Source organism: Bombus vancouverensis, chromosome 2 (assembly GCF_051014615.1).
Source record: "Bombus vancouverensis nearcticus chromosome 2, iyBomVanc1_principal, whole genome shotgun sequence".
In the NCBI taxonomy this organism is placed as follows: Eukaryota; Metazoa; Arthropoda; class Insecta; order Hymenoptera; family Apidae; genus Bombus; species Bombus vancouverensis.
Genome location: NC_134912.1, coordinates 10,074,502 through 10,095,869, shown reverse-complemented (window position 1 = coordinate 10,095,869; position 21,368 = coordinate 10,074,502). Strand labels below are relative to the sequence as shown.

At 36.4% G+C, this 21,368-nt stretch overlaps 2 protein-coding genes across 5 annotated transcripts in view; both read left to right on the top strand.

Annotated features, from left to right (window-relative positions):
- The window catches only part of LOC117163250 (uncharacterized), a 112,069-nt gene extending 95,867 nt beyond the window's left edge, over positions 1 to 16,202 (top strand). For all 4 annotated transcript variants that reach the window (XM_033345358.2, XM_076626556.1, XM_033345359.2 and 1 more), the window contains exons 3-5: positions 12,732 to 12,847; positions 13,650 to 13,980; positions 14,622 to 16,202. In XM_033345358.2, the coding sequence (XP_033201249.1) occupies positions 12,732 to 12,847; positions 13,650 to 13,980; positions 14,622 to 14,828 (654 nt within the window). In that variant the 3' untranslated portion in view covers positions 14,829 to 16,202. The remainder of the gene's footprint in view (positions 1 to 12,731; positions 12,848 to 13,649; positions 13,981 to 14,621) is intronic.
- Positions 16,203 to 18,001: 1,799 nt separating this feature from the next.
- Positions 18,002 to 21,301, top strand: LOC117163191 (BTB/POZ domain-containing protein 1). Its single transcript, XM_033345248.2, is given in 7 exon segments — positions 18,002 to 18,110; positions 18,113 to 18,401; positions 18,518 to 19,204; positions 19,285 to 19,444; positions 19,523 to 19,680; positions 19,760 to 19,994; positions 20,060 to 21,301. Coding segments are annotated over 7 exon segments (1,719 nt in total). The 5' UTR covers positions 18,002 to 18,082; the 3' UTR covers positions 20,222 to 21,301.
- Positions 21,302 to 21,368: the final 67 nt, after the last annotated feature.

Below are 21,368 nucleotides of genomic sequence, written 5' to 3'. Positions count from 1 at the left end.
CCGCTACGCGAGGCGTCATCGAGTTTCCTTCGATCAATTTCTGACCGGAAGCGCACCTCGATCCCAATCATTTCGCGGCTCGCGCGATCGCTATCCCTATTAAAGGCAACGGCCGATATCGCATACCAGTTTTATCTGGGCGACATTACGTGCTGACGTACGAATATCCCTAGCCGATTAATATCACCATCGCGATGTTGTCCCATGATATTGATAAATGATAATCGCCGGTGCGCCGCGGCCACGGCGCGCCCCCTGTAACGCAAATAATTTAATAATGGCAGATTAACACTGTCGCGGACGAGAGGTAGGATCGGCTTGCGAACGACGCAAGGAAAATCGTCGAGGACATTAGTATGCTAATCGTTTCGTCGGCGCCAATGGCCCCAATAAATAATTCTCTTAACGCGAGAGTCGGACGACAGCCTGTCCGCTGCTTGTAACCGCTACCGTTACCTGTTCATCCCCCATGTGCACTGCCAGCCTCGGTCACGGTCTCTCTTCGATGATTTTCTAGGTTTATCACGGTTTCACTAAGAAAAAAGAAAGAGAAAAGAAAAAAAGGGGAAAAAATGCAGACATCGGCGATTCATCCGTAATCGCGCGATAAATTACATAAAACGCTATATTTCACTCGTCGTGTATCATTCGGCTTGTCCCTCGTGTATCATTATCAGGATTCAGGATTATTTTGCTTGCCACAGCGGTTAAAACTCTCCTGCGGACGCTCGAAGCGAGACGAGTAAACACGGACCTGGCGTTCCAGTGATAAGAGTTGTTAAGCGCAGGCTCGTTGTTGAGCAACCTAGCAAATCGAGATTTTTCTGGTTTTCTTAGCTTTTCTCCAGGGGATTAGGTGATTGGGAGATTCAGGTTGTGAGTGGAAGATCTTGGAGCGTGATGTAAGGCTGTTTATAGGCAAATCTATATTTATTGCTTATCGACCTGAGAAGGATACGTTGGGCATTATATGAATGACTGATCGATGTGCTTATCGACGTATTACGTGTGTATTTGAAAAATTTTATAAGACTTTGCAGGTGTCCTGTTATGAAATGATAATTATTCCTAAATCATGATAAATAAAAATACATTGGAGTAATTGTATTTTAATACGATAATTTTAGGAACATGATCATATCGAAACGTAACACTTTGTGCATTTGTCATGAACGCGACCCGTGTTTGCCAATATTATCACACGACGTGTGTTACTCGTGTGATTCGATATTATAAGACAATGGGATAATATGACTAGCAGAGGTGTAACAACGAGTAAGAAAAATCGATCAATCATGAGGACGAGGGGGATTGCGAGTCTAACAACGCTACGCTATAGCATCCAGTTACTTTTATGAAACTTTCACGCTAGTTTCTCGTTGATGAAAGGATGACGTTTCGAAAGAAATCACGGTATGTTCTTTTTATTAACCATTAGCTCTTATCCAAAAGCAACGTGAGTTCTTCTCGGATACTGGTTTGAAAATTTCGCCAACGAGAGATAAGGCGAGCGTTAAAAATAAAATTCATCGATCACGCGGTGATTTTGTGGAGCAAAACAAGGCGTAAAAATGACAGCACGCGTCAACTTTGGCGTTAGGAAATTAAGTCACGATTAAATACATCGTGTAATTTCTCAGTTTCGCCGGTGTATAATTTGCCCCTCTAATGACAGTGACTGGCTAATTAATTGATCGGTAGCGAATAAATCCATGATTAAATGATCGCGTGTCTCTCGATAATGATACTTTGAATATCGCGCCGGTTAAGTGGAATAAGTGTGCTCTTTCACCAAGCCTCCTGCGAAGAATACCTGACGATCGGTCGAATACACCTGCGATCGAGGAAAAAAGGCAAGAGATCGTCTTTCAGGGTTTCGAAGCGAGCACGATTGAAATACCACTCGATTCTATTGGGAATCATACGATGACGTTGTGTATCGATTTCAAAGCAGCCGGCCTCCTCCGGCTGAATCATCCACCCACGCGTGCTTCTTACTGTTAGTGATCTCCATCGCATCGTTCAACTCATCGATCAGTTCGTTCTTTCATTGTTAATTCGTGGAACTATGAAAGTAGGTGCGAAATTTTCACGGTGTCAAACCTGTGTAACTTTGAATTATATTTTCGTCTTTTTGAAATTATATTTTAGCTACTTATCACTAGATTGTAACATTATATTAGCACGAATTGATTTATTTATAATAATTATTAATTTCAATGTTGTTATAGTTGGTTGCTTTTATAGTGAGAAATTCTGTTTATGAAAGAGTAACGATTTTAACAATCAACGTAGATTAATGTTCATGCAATAAGAATAGTTTGGTGGATATGAAAATTAATTGTATCACTGTGTGTCTACTTTAGAATAATTCAAAGTATAAACAGAAATTTGAGAATTGAGAAACGAAGAATTTAATAAGATATTTTTATGCCAACCAAATTTCTTTTTTATATAATTCTATCATAAATAATTAAACAGAATTCTCTAATACTTACACGTTTTCCTCTTTTTTAATTTATACAAGAATATCATTCAGACACGTACAATTAGTGTAGAACGCCTTCTGCTATTATCATCGAAACGCATCGTGGCTATCGAGCCTGTAATTTAAAAGAATTTAAAAATAATATATTACGAATCGTCGTTGGAAATATAAAAGAGGGTTGGTCCACACGAGTGGACCCTGTGTTTGCTTTGTTCCGGTTCTTTATCTTCCGGTGATTTAGCGTGTCGTGGGTGGATTTTCGCCTCTGGCGCGTTATCCTGTAGAAGGGCTTTTGGTAGAAAGCCTCTTTCGATAGAAATCAATTCACAAATGGATGACGTTTCACTATTGAAAAAGTGCACATTTACTCGTACAATATGTTTCAAAGCTTGAAAGGAATATGCTTTTTTAAGGATTTTGTCTCGTGATAGTAGTCCGATTAATTTCTACTTGATCTTCATTTTATATTATATAAGTTAAAATTTTATTGAATTTCAGCATTTCAGTCCGCTTAAAATATTTTTAACCAACCAGATTCATAAATAAGAATTATGAACGAGACGAAGACCATTTTTACGATATGTGGTAGAAATTCTTTTTTACGTAATCATCAATTTCCACACGTACCGCAAAACGAAAGGTCCAAAGTTACGCATCCTCGAGCTTCAAATATGTGTCCCCCCTTTTTTCTGTAGAAATCTTTTATTTCATCCATGTACTTATCAGATTTCTGTTTTTATCATGTATCGTATTATATCACATTCTTTGTAGGAATATCCAATCATTCTATATTAATTTCTGCTTCAACTATAAGTAGTTCTTCCAATTAAATAATTCTCATTCAAAATATTTCCGCTCCTTATTTCCAATCTCAATGCTCTGATATTTTCTACGATATTCAAATTCTTTCTTTCACGCATACAAAAATAAATTTCATCGCTGATAAGTCACAGTACACTTAAACCATGGAATTCGATTCGTTTTCGATCTTTACACTCCTAAATTCAACAAACCACAAAAAAGAAGCGATTCCCAGGCATCTGCGTGGGTTTACGCGTGGCGCAAGAATCGTTAATTTGTCGCGTCGGGAAGTACAAGCGTCCTGCGGTCTCATGTGGTCCTACTCGCTCGTTTATGAACGACCTTTACTATTGTAAACGTACGCAGGATACGTGGTGCAGGATTTACGCGTGTACGATACACGTACGAAACGGTGAAGCGACTAACCAAATATTTATACATGTCAATCATAAGAGACGACGAAGCGTCGTACGCTGTCTAAACAGGCCGCAGGGGCCTCGTGCAACGCGCAAGCCATCCAGTAGCGTTCAACATCGTGGACCTTTCCGTTGCTCGTTGCTCTATCTCTAACAAGCCTCTCGATAGTTACCGTTTGTCATGCGCTCAAAGTCGTGTTTGCTTCCCCATGGAAGAAAATCATAGGCCGATCTGTAAGGCCATCTAATTTTCATCTCGACTGTTGTTTAAGTGAAATTACAGTAGACTAGCCTACAGTAGCATTGCCTGTTCAGAATAAAGAATGTAATGTTTCTGATTCAAATTGTTTCATGAGCTCATTTCTTAGGTATTTCTTTTGTTTGATCTTTCTATTTGTACTTTTACTTTATCTTTTATTGACTTTTCTAATTATGATTACCGGTATATTTTCCTTTTCTTTAATAAATAATAAATGTAACGTGCATGTTAACACGCATTTAATTCAATTATTATTTCTGAAACAGTAATCCTTATATCTATATCTACTTCTGACGTTAAATTACCAGCTAAGGTTTATATCTTTCTTCGTACGAAAGAAAAAAAAGAAGAAATACAATTAATCCAAATCTAATTCAAATTTGCACGAGAGATATTAAACAATGGAAATACTACAAAGTAGCCCAGAAAATGGCAAAAGGCTGTTGTTGAAACTCTCGGTAAACTGCTATAAGTCACAAGTGCGTTCGCTCGTGGCAGATGCACAAAGAGTATGCTAATAATACGAGTCGTTGCATTGACGTTCAATAAACACGAGTTTCGAATTCTATCACGAGTTTATCCAGTAAACCGCTATTAACGTTTGCACACGACAAAACGCGTCAAGATGGGAGGATGCTTCACTTCAAAGCCATTCCATTTAATTCAACGTTCATTGTAACTGCATTTGCACGAATCCTCAATAATCGACCATCACCACGTCGACCACATCATAGACGTCGAGAGTTTCGTACTACTTCGATCATTTAATCATCGTAAAAGTTTAAAGTCTTAAAAAAAAAAAAAGAAGAAAAAAGAAGACGGTGTACCATACTCGAAGAAACCTTGCTTTCCTCCATTATTTTATTCGATTAGTTTAAGCAAACACGTATTTAGGTGTATGTATGTAAGTCGGTTACCAATTAACGGCCTGCTTGACAAATTTATCGACGACTCGAAATTCTATCCCGATCTGCTCGCGAATTTATGATGCGTTCCGCGTTCTACACGCTTTACAACTCTTATTACGCTAATTGGTCCTGCCATGTGTACGTATCTGTTTACTACCGTTAATTTGCACCTTGGTTTTTATTTCTCGCGTAACGAGCCACCGATCTTTCTTTAATATATGCATACTCGACTGGAGAAAGTTCCATACAACGGATTACATGCATAATCGACAACTTCTTTCCACTGTCTGTGAGCTGTTGCGATTGCGGAACCCTATACAGGTCCGTGGATCGAGCCTTTTCTGCGGCTCATCGTGTGATCGCAGGTTGTCAAAGGTTAATAAGTTCTGCCACTGACATTTTCGGTTGCCGGATCTTAACACTAGTTACGTCTACGGTTATATGGCTCCTAGGGAATAAACTTAATGCTTAGGAAGGATTAGAGTGTACGATTAGCATAATCGAAGTTTACTACTAAAGTACATGGTTGGACAAGTGATTTATGGTAATAAGTTATTATGTACTATTAGTTCAGCGGCTCAACTACAATTTTATTAATACTCGACCTTTTACGATCAACCGTGTATTTTGTTTCAGTCTATATCGGTAATTTACGAAGTTAGAGATATTGTACTTAGAAAATCATTCAAATTGTATCAAATAGTATGAAAATATCTTAATATCTACAGCTTGACACTTGATCATGTTAATTCAATTAGTTGCATTAAATTTATTAATCATGTTGTTTATGGAGCACGGCCAACATTTTAGATTTCGTTTATTTGTTTATCGAAAAGGGAGCTAAGGGGCTCCCAGATCACGTTCTACAGTTTAAACTTTTCGTCTGATCTTGATATTTTCCTATTATCAGCAACGAGCAAAAAGTAAATACTTAATACTACAAATCTTTAACAACTAGTAATACAGAAGCGTAAAGCATTCGATATTGGATGAGAGGCAAAGGAAATAGCTTGTCATAAGCCATGAAGATAAAAGCGACAAAAATTGGTGTAACAATGGATTGCATCGCCGTCGCCGTATCCTGGTGGCAACATAGCAATTAGGCGTGTCTATGATTTTCTCACGTTCCACGCGTCGATCCGCCGCAAAAAGCGAAACAGGGACGACGGGGATTGCGTAAAATTTTTATGCACATTTCGAAAGACCTTTCGTCGCAGCCAACGATGTCGTAGACGCGATATATTCAAATCACCGCCACCTTATTACGATACGACAAGCTTATTACGATAGGCAGACGGCGTATATCGAGAGCCACGGGTGTATACGCGCGTCTATCTCCGGTTATTTGCCATATAACGGAACAGTTCTCAGCTCTACGGTGAAACGTTGAGGCTCGTGGAGACCTATAAATTATTGCCGTACGTCTATCCAATCGCAGCTCGGCCGGCTGGTGAGTTAAAAAGAATCACGGACCAATGGTGGCAGAGAATGTCCAACGCTCGTAACTACCGCCTCCGGTTCAGGACGGGCGCAGTAAAATCGGAAATATCGCCGTAGAAATGCGTTACGCTATCCGATCGATCGACGAGCGTATCATATTGTATGATAATCGTGGCCGATATCGGTTGTGGCGATCCATCATACGGAATTCCATTCTCTGACCTGGAAATTCGTCGCCCTGTCGCGCGTTGCACGCGAAACGATGCCAAGGATCTCCAGGAGTAAAAATTGTAGGCGGTAGCCATTTCGATGGTTGATAGGCGAGCTGGTCGCGATGCGATTTCATTGGTTGAAACGGACAGCTAGGAAACCGTGGAACGATTTCCAGATTGTGAAAACCGTGTCGATTGATCTTGTTTTCTATCCCGGGAGATTTGTTGCTTCGACAGTCTATGCAGGATTTAAGAGACAGTTTAATTAGATGCAGTGTCGTGCTGTGCACGGTGTATGACTTACGTCAGAGAGTAAGAAATAGATTATTTTTTATTTCAGATGAAATTCTATTGCCTCTTTGTTGTATGCCAGTTGAATGTCTTTCAGATTTTATTGAAGAAGTATTTCTTATTGAAAGTACATTACATGTACTCTTTGATATTTCATAGAAAGCAAATCTTATTTTACTTAAGAACGTTCCATTCAAAATTATTATCTTTAATCATTTTAATCACTACTTATAATACTTGTTTCTCTTTCAATAAAAGGGTTAATTACAGAAATGATGCATTTTCACGTAAAACAAAGTGACTCGGTAAAAAATTTCCCCGTTATTCCATCTACTCTTCACCTACAAAATGCTTGTATACTCATTATTTTAAAATCGTAATAAAATCAAGCGACTCTAGGATTAACTCTTAATTAGCTTTTTCCGTCTAACCACGTTGATCCAGTATATCGAATTAAATTAACTCGGTGCGTACTCGTTCAACGTATTCTTAATAGACCATTAGGCACGACTTGTGGTTGTATTGCATCGTCACTTAGAGCACCACGGACGAGTTCTTCAGGTAGCATAAGTTTTCGCGTGAAATCGTTGCGTCGACACACCCTCTTCGTACGGTAAACCCTAAACAGACAACACGAACGCATAAACTCTGGTTGTAAGAGATAATCCGGTGTCCGTACACATACAATCCTGATTTTCGACTGGTAACCCAAAGTACAAAGAACCAGATACCACGCGGGTGCACAAGCGTGAACAGACATAAAGAAACACGTCGATAGGTCCCGTCTTTTCGATACCAGCGTTGCCTCTTTGAATGTTATCGGTCTACCCTGCACGACGCGGTTCATATATCGAGATGTATGTGTATATCGATAGTAGTCTCGCTTGTACAGAATGCTGGTTTCTATTTAGTCAAGGCTACCTGAAATTTTAAATTTTGTTTAAATAATTGATGGTCGTTCCTGGCGGTAATAGTATTATTGTATGGAGATTAGGAAAACGATAGATTCCTTACAAGATTCTTTAATCGGATTAAAATACGTACTTAAATTTATTGTATAGACAATTTTTAAGTGGGAGGCTTTAGTTTATATAAAATTTTATTCGCAGATATTAAGAAATAAATATCGCGTTCTTACGATAAATTAGCTGTTTCACGTACGTGCAATATTGTGTATGCATGTTACGCAATGTACAATATTGTATATGCGGTATTTAATAAGCTATTGATTAACTAGATAAATTTCAGTCTCCAATTTTAGTGCTTTTTACGTCTTCTTTACAAGACCATTCAAAAACTATATTTCTTTTATTTTTAATATTAAATTTATTTTTCTCGCACGTTAAAGAGCGACAGAAGCTTGTGTTTCTTGTATTTAACGTCGACGGTACAATATAATCGATCGTAGTAGCGTGGTTTTGCTACTACATTGATAATTTGGCGATTTATTAAAATACGAGATTGCAGAAGTAGAAGCTTTTACTAACAAACCTACCATAACATCGTTCAACCGCAACAGAGGGTAACGAGGAGATATCGCAAGTTTATAGTGGCAGTTCATCCAAGTCCCAATATCTTCCCCGGACCCTGATATTACGAGGTTAATCTGAAAGTACGTGTCCAATAAATCCTCCCGCCGAATATTTCGTATCTCACATGTAAAAACCACTGGTTGCATTGAACCTCTCATTCCCTGACTTATAGCAGATCGGCTCGTATTTTTTCTCATACAAGAAACCTCATCCCTCTACAGGTACATAATCAGGAAACGAGTTTGCAATTCAAATGCCATACTTCATAGCCTTTTTATACTTTGCGTCTCACATGGATGGTCTTAAATATTTATCCTCTAACATTTTTCCGATCTTAGTGTTCTTGCGAATTAAGAACGATAATCGATGACACAGAACGTGTATCTTTACAAGCTATAGACTATGTCACAGCAAAATTAGCACGTTCTTTTTCGTTTATTTTGTTATTTTGATGCATAAGAGAGATTATGCTAATTTATGATTGGAAAATTACAGTTAGAATTAAAAGGAAAATGGCGGAGCATGGAGGATGTTATAAAATTTAGTATTCAGTAGATGATAGACTTGTGTACTGCAAGTACGTAGTAAGTAGCGTTGTAATAGGTTTGATCAGCTGGTAGTTCATGAAGTGATTTTTATTCTATTGATAAGATCGAAATATATTCGCAAAGAATGAGATCTGCGAACTACGCGTGAACAGAACAGATTTTCGTGAAATTTAACTATTTTTATTTTTTAACCATTTACAGGCAGATCGTTCCAGATCGTTCGTTCGATGGAAATTTCACTCGAGAATTAAAAAAGACCCTTACGAGGCTTTTAAACATTTAATTGAACAACTATATAATTGCAAGATTTTAAAGATATTCTGGAAATCTGAAACAGAAAAAAGATGAATATGGACGTAAATACGAGAAATAGGAACTTACGCTTTGTCATCGTAGGATTAGTTCATCGAATAAATGGTTCACGAAAAATTTCCTCGTCGATTGAAAACTGCACTTTGCAATTTCACTTCGATGATGTGATTAGGGTGAAAATTAGCCGTCTTTCAAAACGTGCCAGTGCACGTTGCTAAAGCACGTCGTGGAGACGTGTCTCGTGGAAATATCCCACGACGATCGTGCGTACGCGAGCTGCCAACGAGCGACCGGCTAATTTCGACTTTCGAAAATACGCTTGGCATACCGGCTGACTGGGCATTTCATTATCAGGCGGAAGACGACTCCGCAACGAATTCGAGACGCTAATTAGCGTGTTTCGGGCCGTGGTTTGCCTCCTAACACACTGGTGGGATCTTTAAATGCGTCGTCGACTCGCAGTACCGCTCGTGAGGGGATGTATACGATTTAACGGAGTTACAGTATCCGCGACGAACACGATGTTACGGTACAATATACTTTATGAGCCGGAATGAGTAGTGCTTTTCAGTCTGAAAGGAGTTTCGTCACTGTTTGTATAGATTTTTTTAACGTGTCACCATAGATACACTCATGTGGACGTTGTTCGAAATACGTTTTTTGTTCGGTCTCACTCGTTAAAAAAAGGTTTACACGATGGAAGCTCAGGGCTTCGATTGAGTTATTGCATCGAAGATAGAGGAACCTTGGAATAACGATACAATTTATGATTATGGAAATGTTTGAACAACGAAGTTAAAATTTACGTCATAATAAAAATATGTGCCTCGATTATTGACTATTCATTTAGCAAGGAATAAAAATTGCTTTATAATAAATGGAATTATCAAGTTCGAGTAAGCAAACTCGACAAATTATTAACGATAACTATTTTACAACTAACGAACAAGATTAATAACTTTGAGTTGTAATTTGTTGCGAATGAAAACAGACTGAGCGATCGTAACAGAGTTTGGAAGATCGAATTAACAAATATCTAATGTGTTAATTGCCACTGTCGTCGGATACTAAAAGAATAATTTTCACAGACATATATATACTTAGAGTATTTAGTGGAGGAAAGATGGTTTTAGCTCTTAATTGCTACACGAGTTGGGTAGGTCGTACTTTGCATAAGTTAAATTTTTAAGCAAAAACAGGCGACAGTGATAACAACAACGTTCGGCAATAAATTCACCTTCAGCAAGCACAACTGAAAAATAAAAAGTAATTATCATTTTCTGATCTTGCTAATAAAATCTCCAAAGCGGTTGAAGTATTCGTACGAAATACCCTAACGACGTGAAATTAAAAAAAAATTACTCGGAACCTTTAGGAATTCCACGTAAATAGCGTTTGCCCAAATTTGGCAAAATCGATAAATCGAGTCTCTATTTCCTCGTAACTTCCACCGACTCGTGCTGTATCTCAAATTCCAACTCCCACATTCGCAATCAGCACGAAGCGTATCTCTTCGAGTACCGTTCACTTGGCGATGATTATTCCAGTATTTCAGTGGAGTCAGCAATTAACGATAAACATTAAGTCGTCGTCGTAGTCGGCGTAATGCCGCGTGTATGACGCGGTTCGTATAAGGAGGATCGATTAAAATCGCAGTGCCAGTGAGAGGAGGCCGGTCGGCGATGAGGCAACAAACCGATAAGGATCCGAGAACTCGGTGTGTGGTCCGTTTGTGTGTGAATATCCGGCCGATCAGAAACAGCGTTGGCCACATCGCGACGTCGAGTTCCTCGTACGGGAGGCGCCAGTTAGTTAACCGCCTCAACCCTGAGGGACGATGGCTTAATTAAACGACACGGGCGTCGAACGCTATCTTTTATTGTCCCATTTCTATAAATCTCTGGAAACCGAGCCCTCTTCGCTATTCTAGACATCGTTGCCTGCCACTGTGCGGGATAGACAGACAACATCGTAGGCGCGACACTGTTGAAATTCTAATTTGTGCTGCTGTATTCGTTGAACGTCGTGAAAAGGAGGGCGTGGAGATTCGTTACGGACGATTGGTGAGACTCGTGCATGTTACAGAAGATTGATAGCGTCGTAAGATAAGCACGATAATGGGAATTTGCGCGCGCTCGATGGATCGTTAATGCGCTAATTTAGAATTCTGATGTGACGATGATTGAGGATTATGGGATAATTAGTCGTTGTAATGGTGAAATATCTGTGAAATAGGATTTCTAGTAGTTAATGGAATTGGATAGGAGTAGCCTCTAATATGGGAATATTTCTGATACATCGTTTTAAATAATCATTAATGTTAAATGTACGAATTGAATTTCTAATTCAATACGGAAGTTACCAATGCTGGAATAAAATAGATTTTCGTGTAGTTACTGGAATTTTTCATTAATAAGCCTACAATTTTTAACGGAAGATCTGTATAAAAAAAGATAAATAATATTAATAGCTGTTTTTTAACACGATATAGATGCAGGAAAAACGTGTTGGATCTTTACCTATTTATTTAAAAAAAAAATGATTTTTCATATTAGTAGTGACATGAAATATTTTAATATCTGAGGACATACGGATCCTTTTATCAAAGTTTCAATTCACCTAGAATCTTCTCAGTTTGAAGATTTTCTTACGTATAGCACTGTTCACTTGAACCCCTCAATCAGTAAAACTAATCAAATTTTACAAAACTCCATTTCATTTCTAATTCGCGAAGTTAATCACGACTTAATCAGACAATGACTTAAGCGATTTATGCAAAATTTCGTAGGACACGATGAGCGTATTCTTCGGATGTTCGTAAGGGCGACTCCATAGCATCTCGTGAGAAAGTACCGGTGATACAGGATCGGTATTAACGTGCAATAAACCACTGTGTTAGTCACGCAGCGCACATGAGCGCTGGTACGCGTTTATAGAGGTGAAAACATTAATTCGGCTTATAATTTTTATGCAAAACAGGCCTCTCGGGCGTTCAGCTTCGCTCCGTACGATCGCTCGTCTTCTCTTTCTCCCCTCTTTTGCCAAGACTTTCGGCTTAATTGCGGAATATATCTTGTCGCTAAGAATTAGAAGCCGGCTCGCGCGATTCGTTCACCACCGTAAGCCATTTAATTCAATTTTATCGATGTTTCGAGAGAAAGATTACCCGGTGCTTCCTTCTTCTGGTTGTTCAATGATTTATGTACATTCGTTGCTCGACGAGTAGTTCGATGGAATCGTAACATCGAAGTTAGCGAACATAGCAAGCTATTGCGTTATATTTGAAAGTATTAATTTTCTATGTAAATATTCAGAGAAAGTTTAAAGAATCGGAATGTATAAAAGAATTTAATTGGCTTATCCTTATCTTCTCGTGTATTTATTTCGAGATTCTTAAAAAATGAATTTTCAACAAATTCCATTGAAACTAATTTGTATATAAACTTCGAGCACTTTTATTGAACGTTCACACCGAACCAACGATAAATTAGAGATTCAATGGAACTTTTTCTTTTCTCTTGCAGGTGGTTTGGCTGACCGCAGTCCTGTGCCCGCGGCTTGCTGCCGCCAACAACTTGACTTTATCCTTCTCGTCTCGTAAGGCCAGGCAACATCCATTCAGGGGACATATCTCTCGCTGGTAAGTTTTCACTTTCCTCGCTACTTCTCTCCCTTTCGTTATTATAATATCAATAAACGCGTGTTCTTCTAACAGAGATATACTAATTTTATTGTAAGACATACTATGTGTATCGTAAAACGATCGACGATACGATCGAGAATACGGTTGACAGAACGAACGACGAAATACCTTGGCATCATTCAAGCTTGGCATCGCGCTCGCAAATTATATCGACACGCCAGTGACACTATTTTGCACGGTTGAATTTCAATTTTCAATCAGCAACCGTGGCGCCCGTATATCTCCTACGCTCCACGACGCTACGCCATTATTTATCCTGTCTGTCACGAACTGTCTTAATTATTATTAATGACTCGTACAAGAGGTTCGACAGGTGAATACGGAATTAGGGGCGAATTATCGGTTCTCGAGCGGCTTTTTCACTTGTCTTATGCTACATTCTGTCGCGTGTAGTTTAGACACGAGTCATTTGCTTTTAGAAGCACGCGTGAAATGTTATGCGTTCTCTGTCGGGTTTCAAGTTCTTCGATTGCCATTGCTTTGAAATGTTACGCATTCTCCCGAGTTTTAAATTCCTTGATCGGTCGTCGTGCTTCTCTTCTTCGTATCGTAAGCACAGCTCGTAGCGAAGCCTCGATGGTTTCAAGTTCTTCGATTGGTTTTGCTTTGAATGGTGTGCATTCTCGCCGGTTTTAAATTCTTCGACCGGCCTTCAACTTTTTCTAGTTCCTATCATAGCTCAGTAGTGAAATTTCGATGGCTGTTTGAATCTTGTCTAAATGTCATCTGAATGTTGCAGGACGCAGACCTTTGAGGACACGACCAAGCGGATGACTTATCGAGAGATGAACATGATTCTACGACACGAAGGAGGCGAGGACGGCCTTCCAGTTGATTGCTGCCCTACGGTAGAGGAAATGGTGGAACCGGTCGGCGGTCGAAATCGGGAAAACATGTACGTCCAGCTGTATCGGGATGGTCAGAACGCCCAGAGGTTCTTCGAGTACTCCTGCAGGCCAGACGTCCTCGACAAGCCGTGCAGGTTCATCGACCGGAAGTTCACCAACCAGTCCAGATGTGTGCAGAAGTTCTCATACACTTACGCTATCATTGAAAATTCTGGATCGACGGTACGTAATGTAAAGTGATCCTGATCTAGTTTCCATTAGGCTTTCGCGAGTGCGTCTATTCTGTCGATGCTGTGCGATGTGTTCGTTACCCGTGATACGTATTTCGAGCGATTTTTACTAAATGGAGCCAGAGATTAAAAGAATCTAATTCGTCTATTATTATACATATATTTTTTTAATTTATTTACTATCTTTACAATGGTAGTGAAACTGATTTGGTGTTAATATTATTGCGATTGAAAGGTTCGATTAACGGTAGATCGGAGAACAAATTTAAACCTTAAAACCGATTAAAAAATTGTCCTTATTTTCAACGACAGTATTGTCCATGTTTTTCCTCGATGGAAGAAAATAGGATGAATGGAAATCAGTTTTCATCAGTACAGTCATCGATCTAATCATCTCAAAAACAGTAACTTTATATTATACAGACAATTATTATAATACATATATGTAGATATTAGTATGAACAGAAACTACTTCAAATTGTATGCCAAAAATATCATCAGTTCTTAGAGTATCATAGCGAAAGTGTAAAACTAGCTATTCTTGTTCTTGTTCTTGCCGAGGTTTCGGCAAGTCAACACGACTTTAATGTAAAAGAATATATTATCCACTTGAAGAACGTGTTCTGCTCACAGGGCGGAAAGGAGGAACGCGGGAGGCATCGGCACAGAGAACGCATGATCCCTACGTTTCCCGGGAACACGGTGGGTGGATCGATGTGGACGTTGGACTACATTAAGGTGCGAAGTGGGTGCAGCTGCGAGGTCATGCCGAAACCGAAGAAAAAGAAGAAGTACAAGAAGAGCAAGCTAAGGGACCAAGATTTGGATTCGGAGACCTGAGATCTGTATTACCGTGGGATCAGAACAGATCCCTCTACCTCCGTGCACGCGATACCACCGATAAAAAGAAGATTGCGATCCGATCGAAACGCGTTCCAAACCGATGCAAAATCTAATGTGACATGGAGAGTATTCGTTTTTCGGATTGTACAGGATTAAAATGTTACCAATGGAAGGGTTCTCTCTTTTAACGAGGATTGAATATTATCGTTAAAAGTACTTTTTTTTACGTTAAAAGTGCCTTGATGGAAGCTTGTATCGTTTCTAACAATAGATCATCGACGATAGTTATTATTTTAGAACGATTCTATTATCGTATTTATTATATACATATAAGTAGATAACAAACTAATTCAAGAGTATGATAAGATATTAATAAGATTCTAGAGAGGAGGTTCCGCCAAACTGTATTCCGCTTATTTTTAGTAAGATTGATATTTTTAGATAATGGTGAAATATAAAGTGTAGTAGTACAACAAAGTCAGTAGAATCTCCTTCGAATGAATAAATAGTGGATAGACTGATATTACGATTCCAAGAGTTGAACGTGAAAGATGTTTGAATATCTGCGTTTTCTAAATTGTTATTGTAATTTCAGAAATGTAATCGTATGCTAAAGAGGAAGCGTACTTGATACATTGTCTTGTATTAGTAGCAGACGAATGTCTCGATTAAATTTGTATTTAACATTTAGGAAATATTTTCATTTTCACCCGCGGCCAGTTATTATAGTGTGCTCCTATAATGCATGTACATTCTAAAGTTACGTTTATTTTTAAGTTGGAGAGGAGAGGTAGATTTTATATTTATAGATTTTATCTCTAATTGTAAGGTATAACGTATTATGTTTCATAGATCTGCGATAGATATGATTCGTTATATATGGATAACGAGAACCAAACAAAAAACTGCTTAAATTTATTTAACGTAATAAAACCCTATTTAATTAAGCGATTAAGTCTGTTTTATCTTTTAAAGCACTGACTAGAAGAATTAGAGGGTGCAACGAGCAAAACGTTGCATTAGCTAGTAACCATGACGATTATTAATAAATCTGAATATATGATAAGAAGAAAGGAATAGAAACTTATTGTATAATCTAAAATATAAGTTACAGGATATGTAGAATTTATTTTACGTATGATGATATATAGGTACTTTTATACGAGAAGATAATTTTTAAACATATATATAGACAAAAAGTTTACATTAATTTAACGCATACGTTACAAATAGAAAGCTGCCATTATTTTAATAAAACTTTACTGATTTATCTGTCGTTTTGTACATATAGAAAAGTACATAAACATTAACATAAATACGCTTTTATGCGTTATATTAGTGTAATGTATAAATTATAAGACAAATAACTTTTACATTTAGAACTAAAAACGTTCGAGAATGTTGTACTTAAATAGTTAAAATCGTATTAATTAGATTAAATAATGAACGTATTATAATACCAGTTTTTTTAGTTTAACATATTTATGAATGTACTATAGTAAATTACGTCGTACGTTTAATTAGCGAGGAACCTTTCCAATAAGCATATTCTCTTTTTCTATCACTGTAGTTGTCGTATTAATATTCTAACAAGTGGTTTCAACTTGATAACACTCATGTATTATAATCAAGCATTAGGCTTACAGATTTGTTTTCTGTATGCCATGTATACATTGTACATAAATGATATTAATACAATTGTTATAAAAGTATTCGTTATTTCTCTTCCCGCGCTGAATGCAGTAATTGATTTACATTTTTATTCATAATCATATTTTCTTTTTTCTATTATAAATTCTTTATTAGTTAATTTATTAAATATATTTGTTGATTATAACGCGTTACAACGCGATCTACCGAAGGTTCCGTTAGGCAGGGCAGATTTATGCCACCAAGAACAATCGGAAAAATGAAATTTTATTGCTACGACCGTAATGTACTACGACAAAAGTACATGAGTAATTTAATGGATTCGCAGTATCATGTATTTTTAACTTCCTCACAGTACTTTTCCACAGCTCAATAGCTGAGACCTTATGGTAACTAATGGTTCCTGAGATATAACTCATACACTTATACTCCATCGGATATTCCACAGGGATGTACATTCTACCACCTTGACGTACATCTGCGCATAATACTGAACCCAGCCTCGATACCTTTTCTAAAGGCATAACGTGCAATGAAAGTGAGGACACGAGGTATTAAAAATGCTGAAACAGTGCATTTTAGCGAAACTGCAATCATATCTCAGAAAAGTCAAGTTAAATTGTTATAAATTGCTCCCTAATTGCTTCATACGTCGCAAAACCATTTAAGTACATATGATAAAAACATCGCTGCGCATTTCTATACACATACACACACCAATTTTGTGCGTGAATATATTAAAAAATCACAATCAGTCAATCGTCATCAATCTATCCCCTTCAATCACACATCGCGGGAGCGAACAATTACAATCCTTGACCAAGCGTGAATCTTTCAGTGGATTCTAAAATGTTTATATTTAAAACGTTGCGAAGATATTATAAGATATGATTGTAACTAGTGAGTCTATTATATTTGCAGTAAATTTGATAAACTATTCATATTTACAAAATTAGCATTAATATTAGAATACAATATAATATTTTAATGAATCAAAAAAATTATCCATTGCATTCTTAATACCTACAGCGTCCTCTGCAAGAAATAACGTGAACTATATTTGCAAACCACGAGTCAATTACGTAGATAACAGTTTTCAACATCTCGTTCTTTTGTTTGTTATCTAATAAATATAGAAATAATTATCAACATCATGTAAAAATTCATGAAAGTTTATCTCGAGTAAATGTTAATTGCATTGATTTCATTACGTACTTCTGAATAGAGTAAGTATGTATTTGCGTTATAGATGCACTGACTATACTATAAGCGATCGAATACCTATGCATGAATATCCTGTCGTAATAGATACGGACGCTACGGTATAGTCTGTGGCAACTGGCAATCTAGCAAGCAGAATTTATTTCAGTGCCATTCGCCAAAGCACATGTATGTAGCCATTATGAGTGGTACCTGCCAGTGAACAGGTGAAAAAATTTTGTCTATACAATGACATTTCTAGTTTTTAATCATTTATTTTAATACTATCATGTCCAATTCTTTGATATTCATTTGTGCAGAACGTTAAGTGAGCGCAACAAGACCAACGAACTGATGTGAATGATCGTGCCGCTTTTGTTGACACGATTCTGAATACTTCGATGAAACGGGATAATACATCAAAAATAATCCGTTTCATTGTGTGAAAATGTCCTCGGAATCTCCCTTGAGCGATGTGCCAACTGTCGTGTCAAGACTGCATAATTTGCGCTTAAGTCAAGAAGACGGTGACGAACTTCAACAGAATGTAAATCTCGTTGTATCTGGCGATTCGTCTCCAGAACCTGTACGAAATACCCAACCTATTGGCAATGTTATCCTTTCACGTGCCAGACGTGCGCTTAATTTCGTTTGCGATGAAGATCAATCAACTTCATCAACAGCAAGAGCTGGAGAGTCTTCATCATCGAATGGTGATAAGTAAGTACTTTAATAAATCTTTCGTGTTTCTTAAAAGTGATCAATTTTAAATCAATTACTATTATAATACTTCTATAAACAACATTTTCATAATTTTCTTGATATTAATTTTTTAGTAGGCCTCCAACAAATGTAGCAAATACGTTGCATTTGGTAGGAATATCTCAAGATACTGCTACTTTGGAAAGTACTTCTACGAATGGTCAGGCAACAGTGGCTTATAATTGGCAAGGTACAAAAGCAACAATGCGTGAAAGAATTGTTTTTCTTTTTAACAATGAAATATTGTCGGACGTAAGCTTCATAGTAGGAAGGGGAGTACAAAAGCAGCGTATACCAGCTCATAAACTAGTCTTGTCTTCTGGAAGTGCCGTTTTTGATGCAATGTTTAATGGAACACTTGCAACAGCTTCTTCGGAAATAGAAGTACCTGATGTAGAACCTGCTGCTTTCTTGGCAGTACTTCTTTTTTTATATACAGATGAGATACAGATAGATCCTGAAACTGTGATGACTACGTTATATACAGCTAAAAAGTATGCAGTGTCTGCTTTAGAAAAGCACTGTGTGGATTATTTGAAAAATAATTTAACCAGTGATAATGCATTTTTGCTCTTAACGCAAGCTCGACTTTTTGATGAATCACAACTGGCTGCAGTATGTTTGGATACTATTGATAGATTTACTACAGAAGCTTTAAATGCAGATGGATTTACAGATATTGATATTGATACATTAAAAATTGTTTTGGAAAGAGACACCCTTCGTGTTAGAGAATCTAAAATATTTCAAGCAGTTTTAAGGTAGAACAGTATTATATATGAAGTATCTGATATTTGATGAATATGCGTATGTATAATTATTTGTTATTTCATCTGAATAGATGGTCAGAAGCAGAATGTATAAGGCATCGTTTACCAGTTACCCCAGAAAATCAGCGGTTTGTTTTGGGTAGTGCTTTTTCATTGATTCGTTTTCCCTTAATGTCAAAAGAAGAATTTACAGCTGGGCCAGCAAAATCTGGACTTCTTAATTATTCAGAAGCTAGTATCAATTGTATCATTTAATATATATCCTATATATATTTATGAAATTACTTATTTAAAAACTATTTGTTTTAGGTTCTTTCTTTATTCTCATATTTTATATTAAATCCCAAACCAGTGGTAGGATTTCAAACAATGCCTCGCTGTTGCATGACTGGTAAAGAACAAACTGTATGCAGATTTCAACATACCAAAAGTAGATGGGGATACAATGGGACAAGTGACCGTATAAGGTGATTTTCAAGACAAAACGTAAAGAGAATTTCATGTTTATAGTATTTTATATAATTTAGATATATTCTTCTTTTTTAGATTTAGCGTTGATAGACGCATATTTCTTATTGGCTATGGTGTCTATGGTAGTATGCATGGCTCTGCTATATATGAAGTATTAATAGAATTGATACATACTGCTTCTGGAAAGGTGATTGCTACAAATTCAACAAGTTTCAGCTGTGATGGTTCAAAATACACTTATCGATTAATGTTTAAAGAGTTAGCAGAAATTTTACCAAATACAATTTACACTGCATCAGCAACATTTAAGGTCGGTATATGATAGTTATTTTCAATGTATTCTTACGTTGATTATCATTGTGCATTCTATTTTAGGGCCCCTATTCTCATTTTGGAACTAAGGGTTTAAAAACAGTCATGGTGGATAGTGATTCAGGGAATGGAAAAGTTAAGTTTGAATTTAGTATTGAGACTGGAGATAATAATGGAACATCTACCGATGAAGGACAAATTCCTGAACTTATATTTTACACTTAATAACTCATGTACATAATAACGACATTCCTTTTTATCAGCTTCATTGTCTTTCAGATCTTATTACATTAAATTGTTTTGTATAACAAATGTTATATATCAGTTTCTTTGTCAACTATATATTTTATTACAACTGTGTGCAGTTTACATAATGAGCATGTTTAAAAGTTTTTTAAGCTCTGTTTGTACTGCAAGTTAAAAAATGTTTTATATCTTATATTTATAATTGAAAATATTGAAAGTGGAATTTGTAGATTTTAAAAGGGCCTTATTGGGAGAAGAGACTGATTCGTGCCACTGATGTAAAATTAAAATTGAACTAAATTACTTATTTTTAATTAATTATTTTAATGGCAAATTTCTTCAAAAAGTAATTTTGGAGAAGGTAACCATACATTGAGTAAGTTACAAATATTAATATATTTATGACTAAGGACAATCTATTTTTCTATTTCTTCAAACAATATGTACATGAGTGGTATATTTATACATATAATAGTTAAGCTTTATGTGGCAAAATAATAGATGAATTTTCATTGTCATTGTTTAGGACGTCTTTCTGTCAAATAACTTTTTTCCTGAGAAATATATAAAATAATGTAAAATTCAAATAAATAATCAAAATCATTATATTCTGCATGAGAAAACAATATAATAGAGTTTAAAGCTTAACAAATATTTTTTAGAAGAATTATTAATAAAAATGTCTATAATTTTTGGTAGGAAGCTATGTATTATCTAAATACGTACATATAATAACTAAATAGAAACAATATATTGTTATTTTTTTAGTATTATTCAAGTTTAGGAGTTGTAAATGTAATATTTTAAGAAAGATTAACGCATTTTTTGTAACAATAGTACATAATGAATTTTTCAAGCTGTTCTTTATATTAATTAAATGCGCAAACTAGTCAAATATGATTTATTTATATTTGCACAATAAACGAAGTATATATATGCATGGCGGCGCGATATTTCTGTCCATAGCACGCAATTATTTATATTTTAATTATATTATAAAATAAGAAGATGCACATATTATAATGAAAAAATTAAATAAACTATTTATTCAATAAAAAATTCCTTGTATTATTTCTTTCTTTTCCTCTAAACACATTCTGGAAAACTATGCTTTAATTTTAATTTA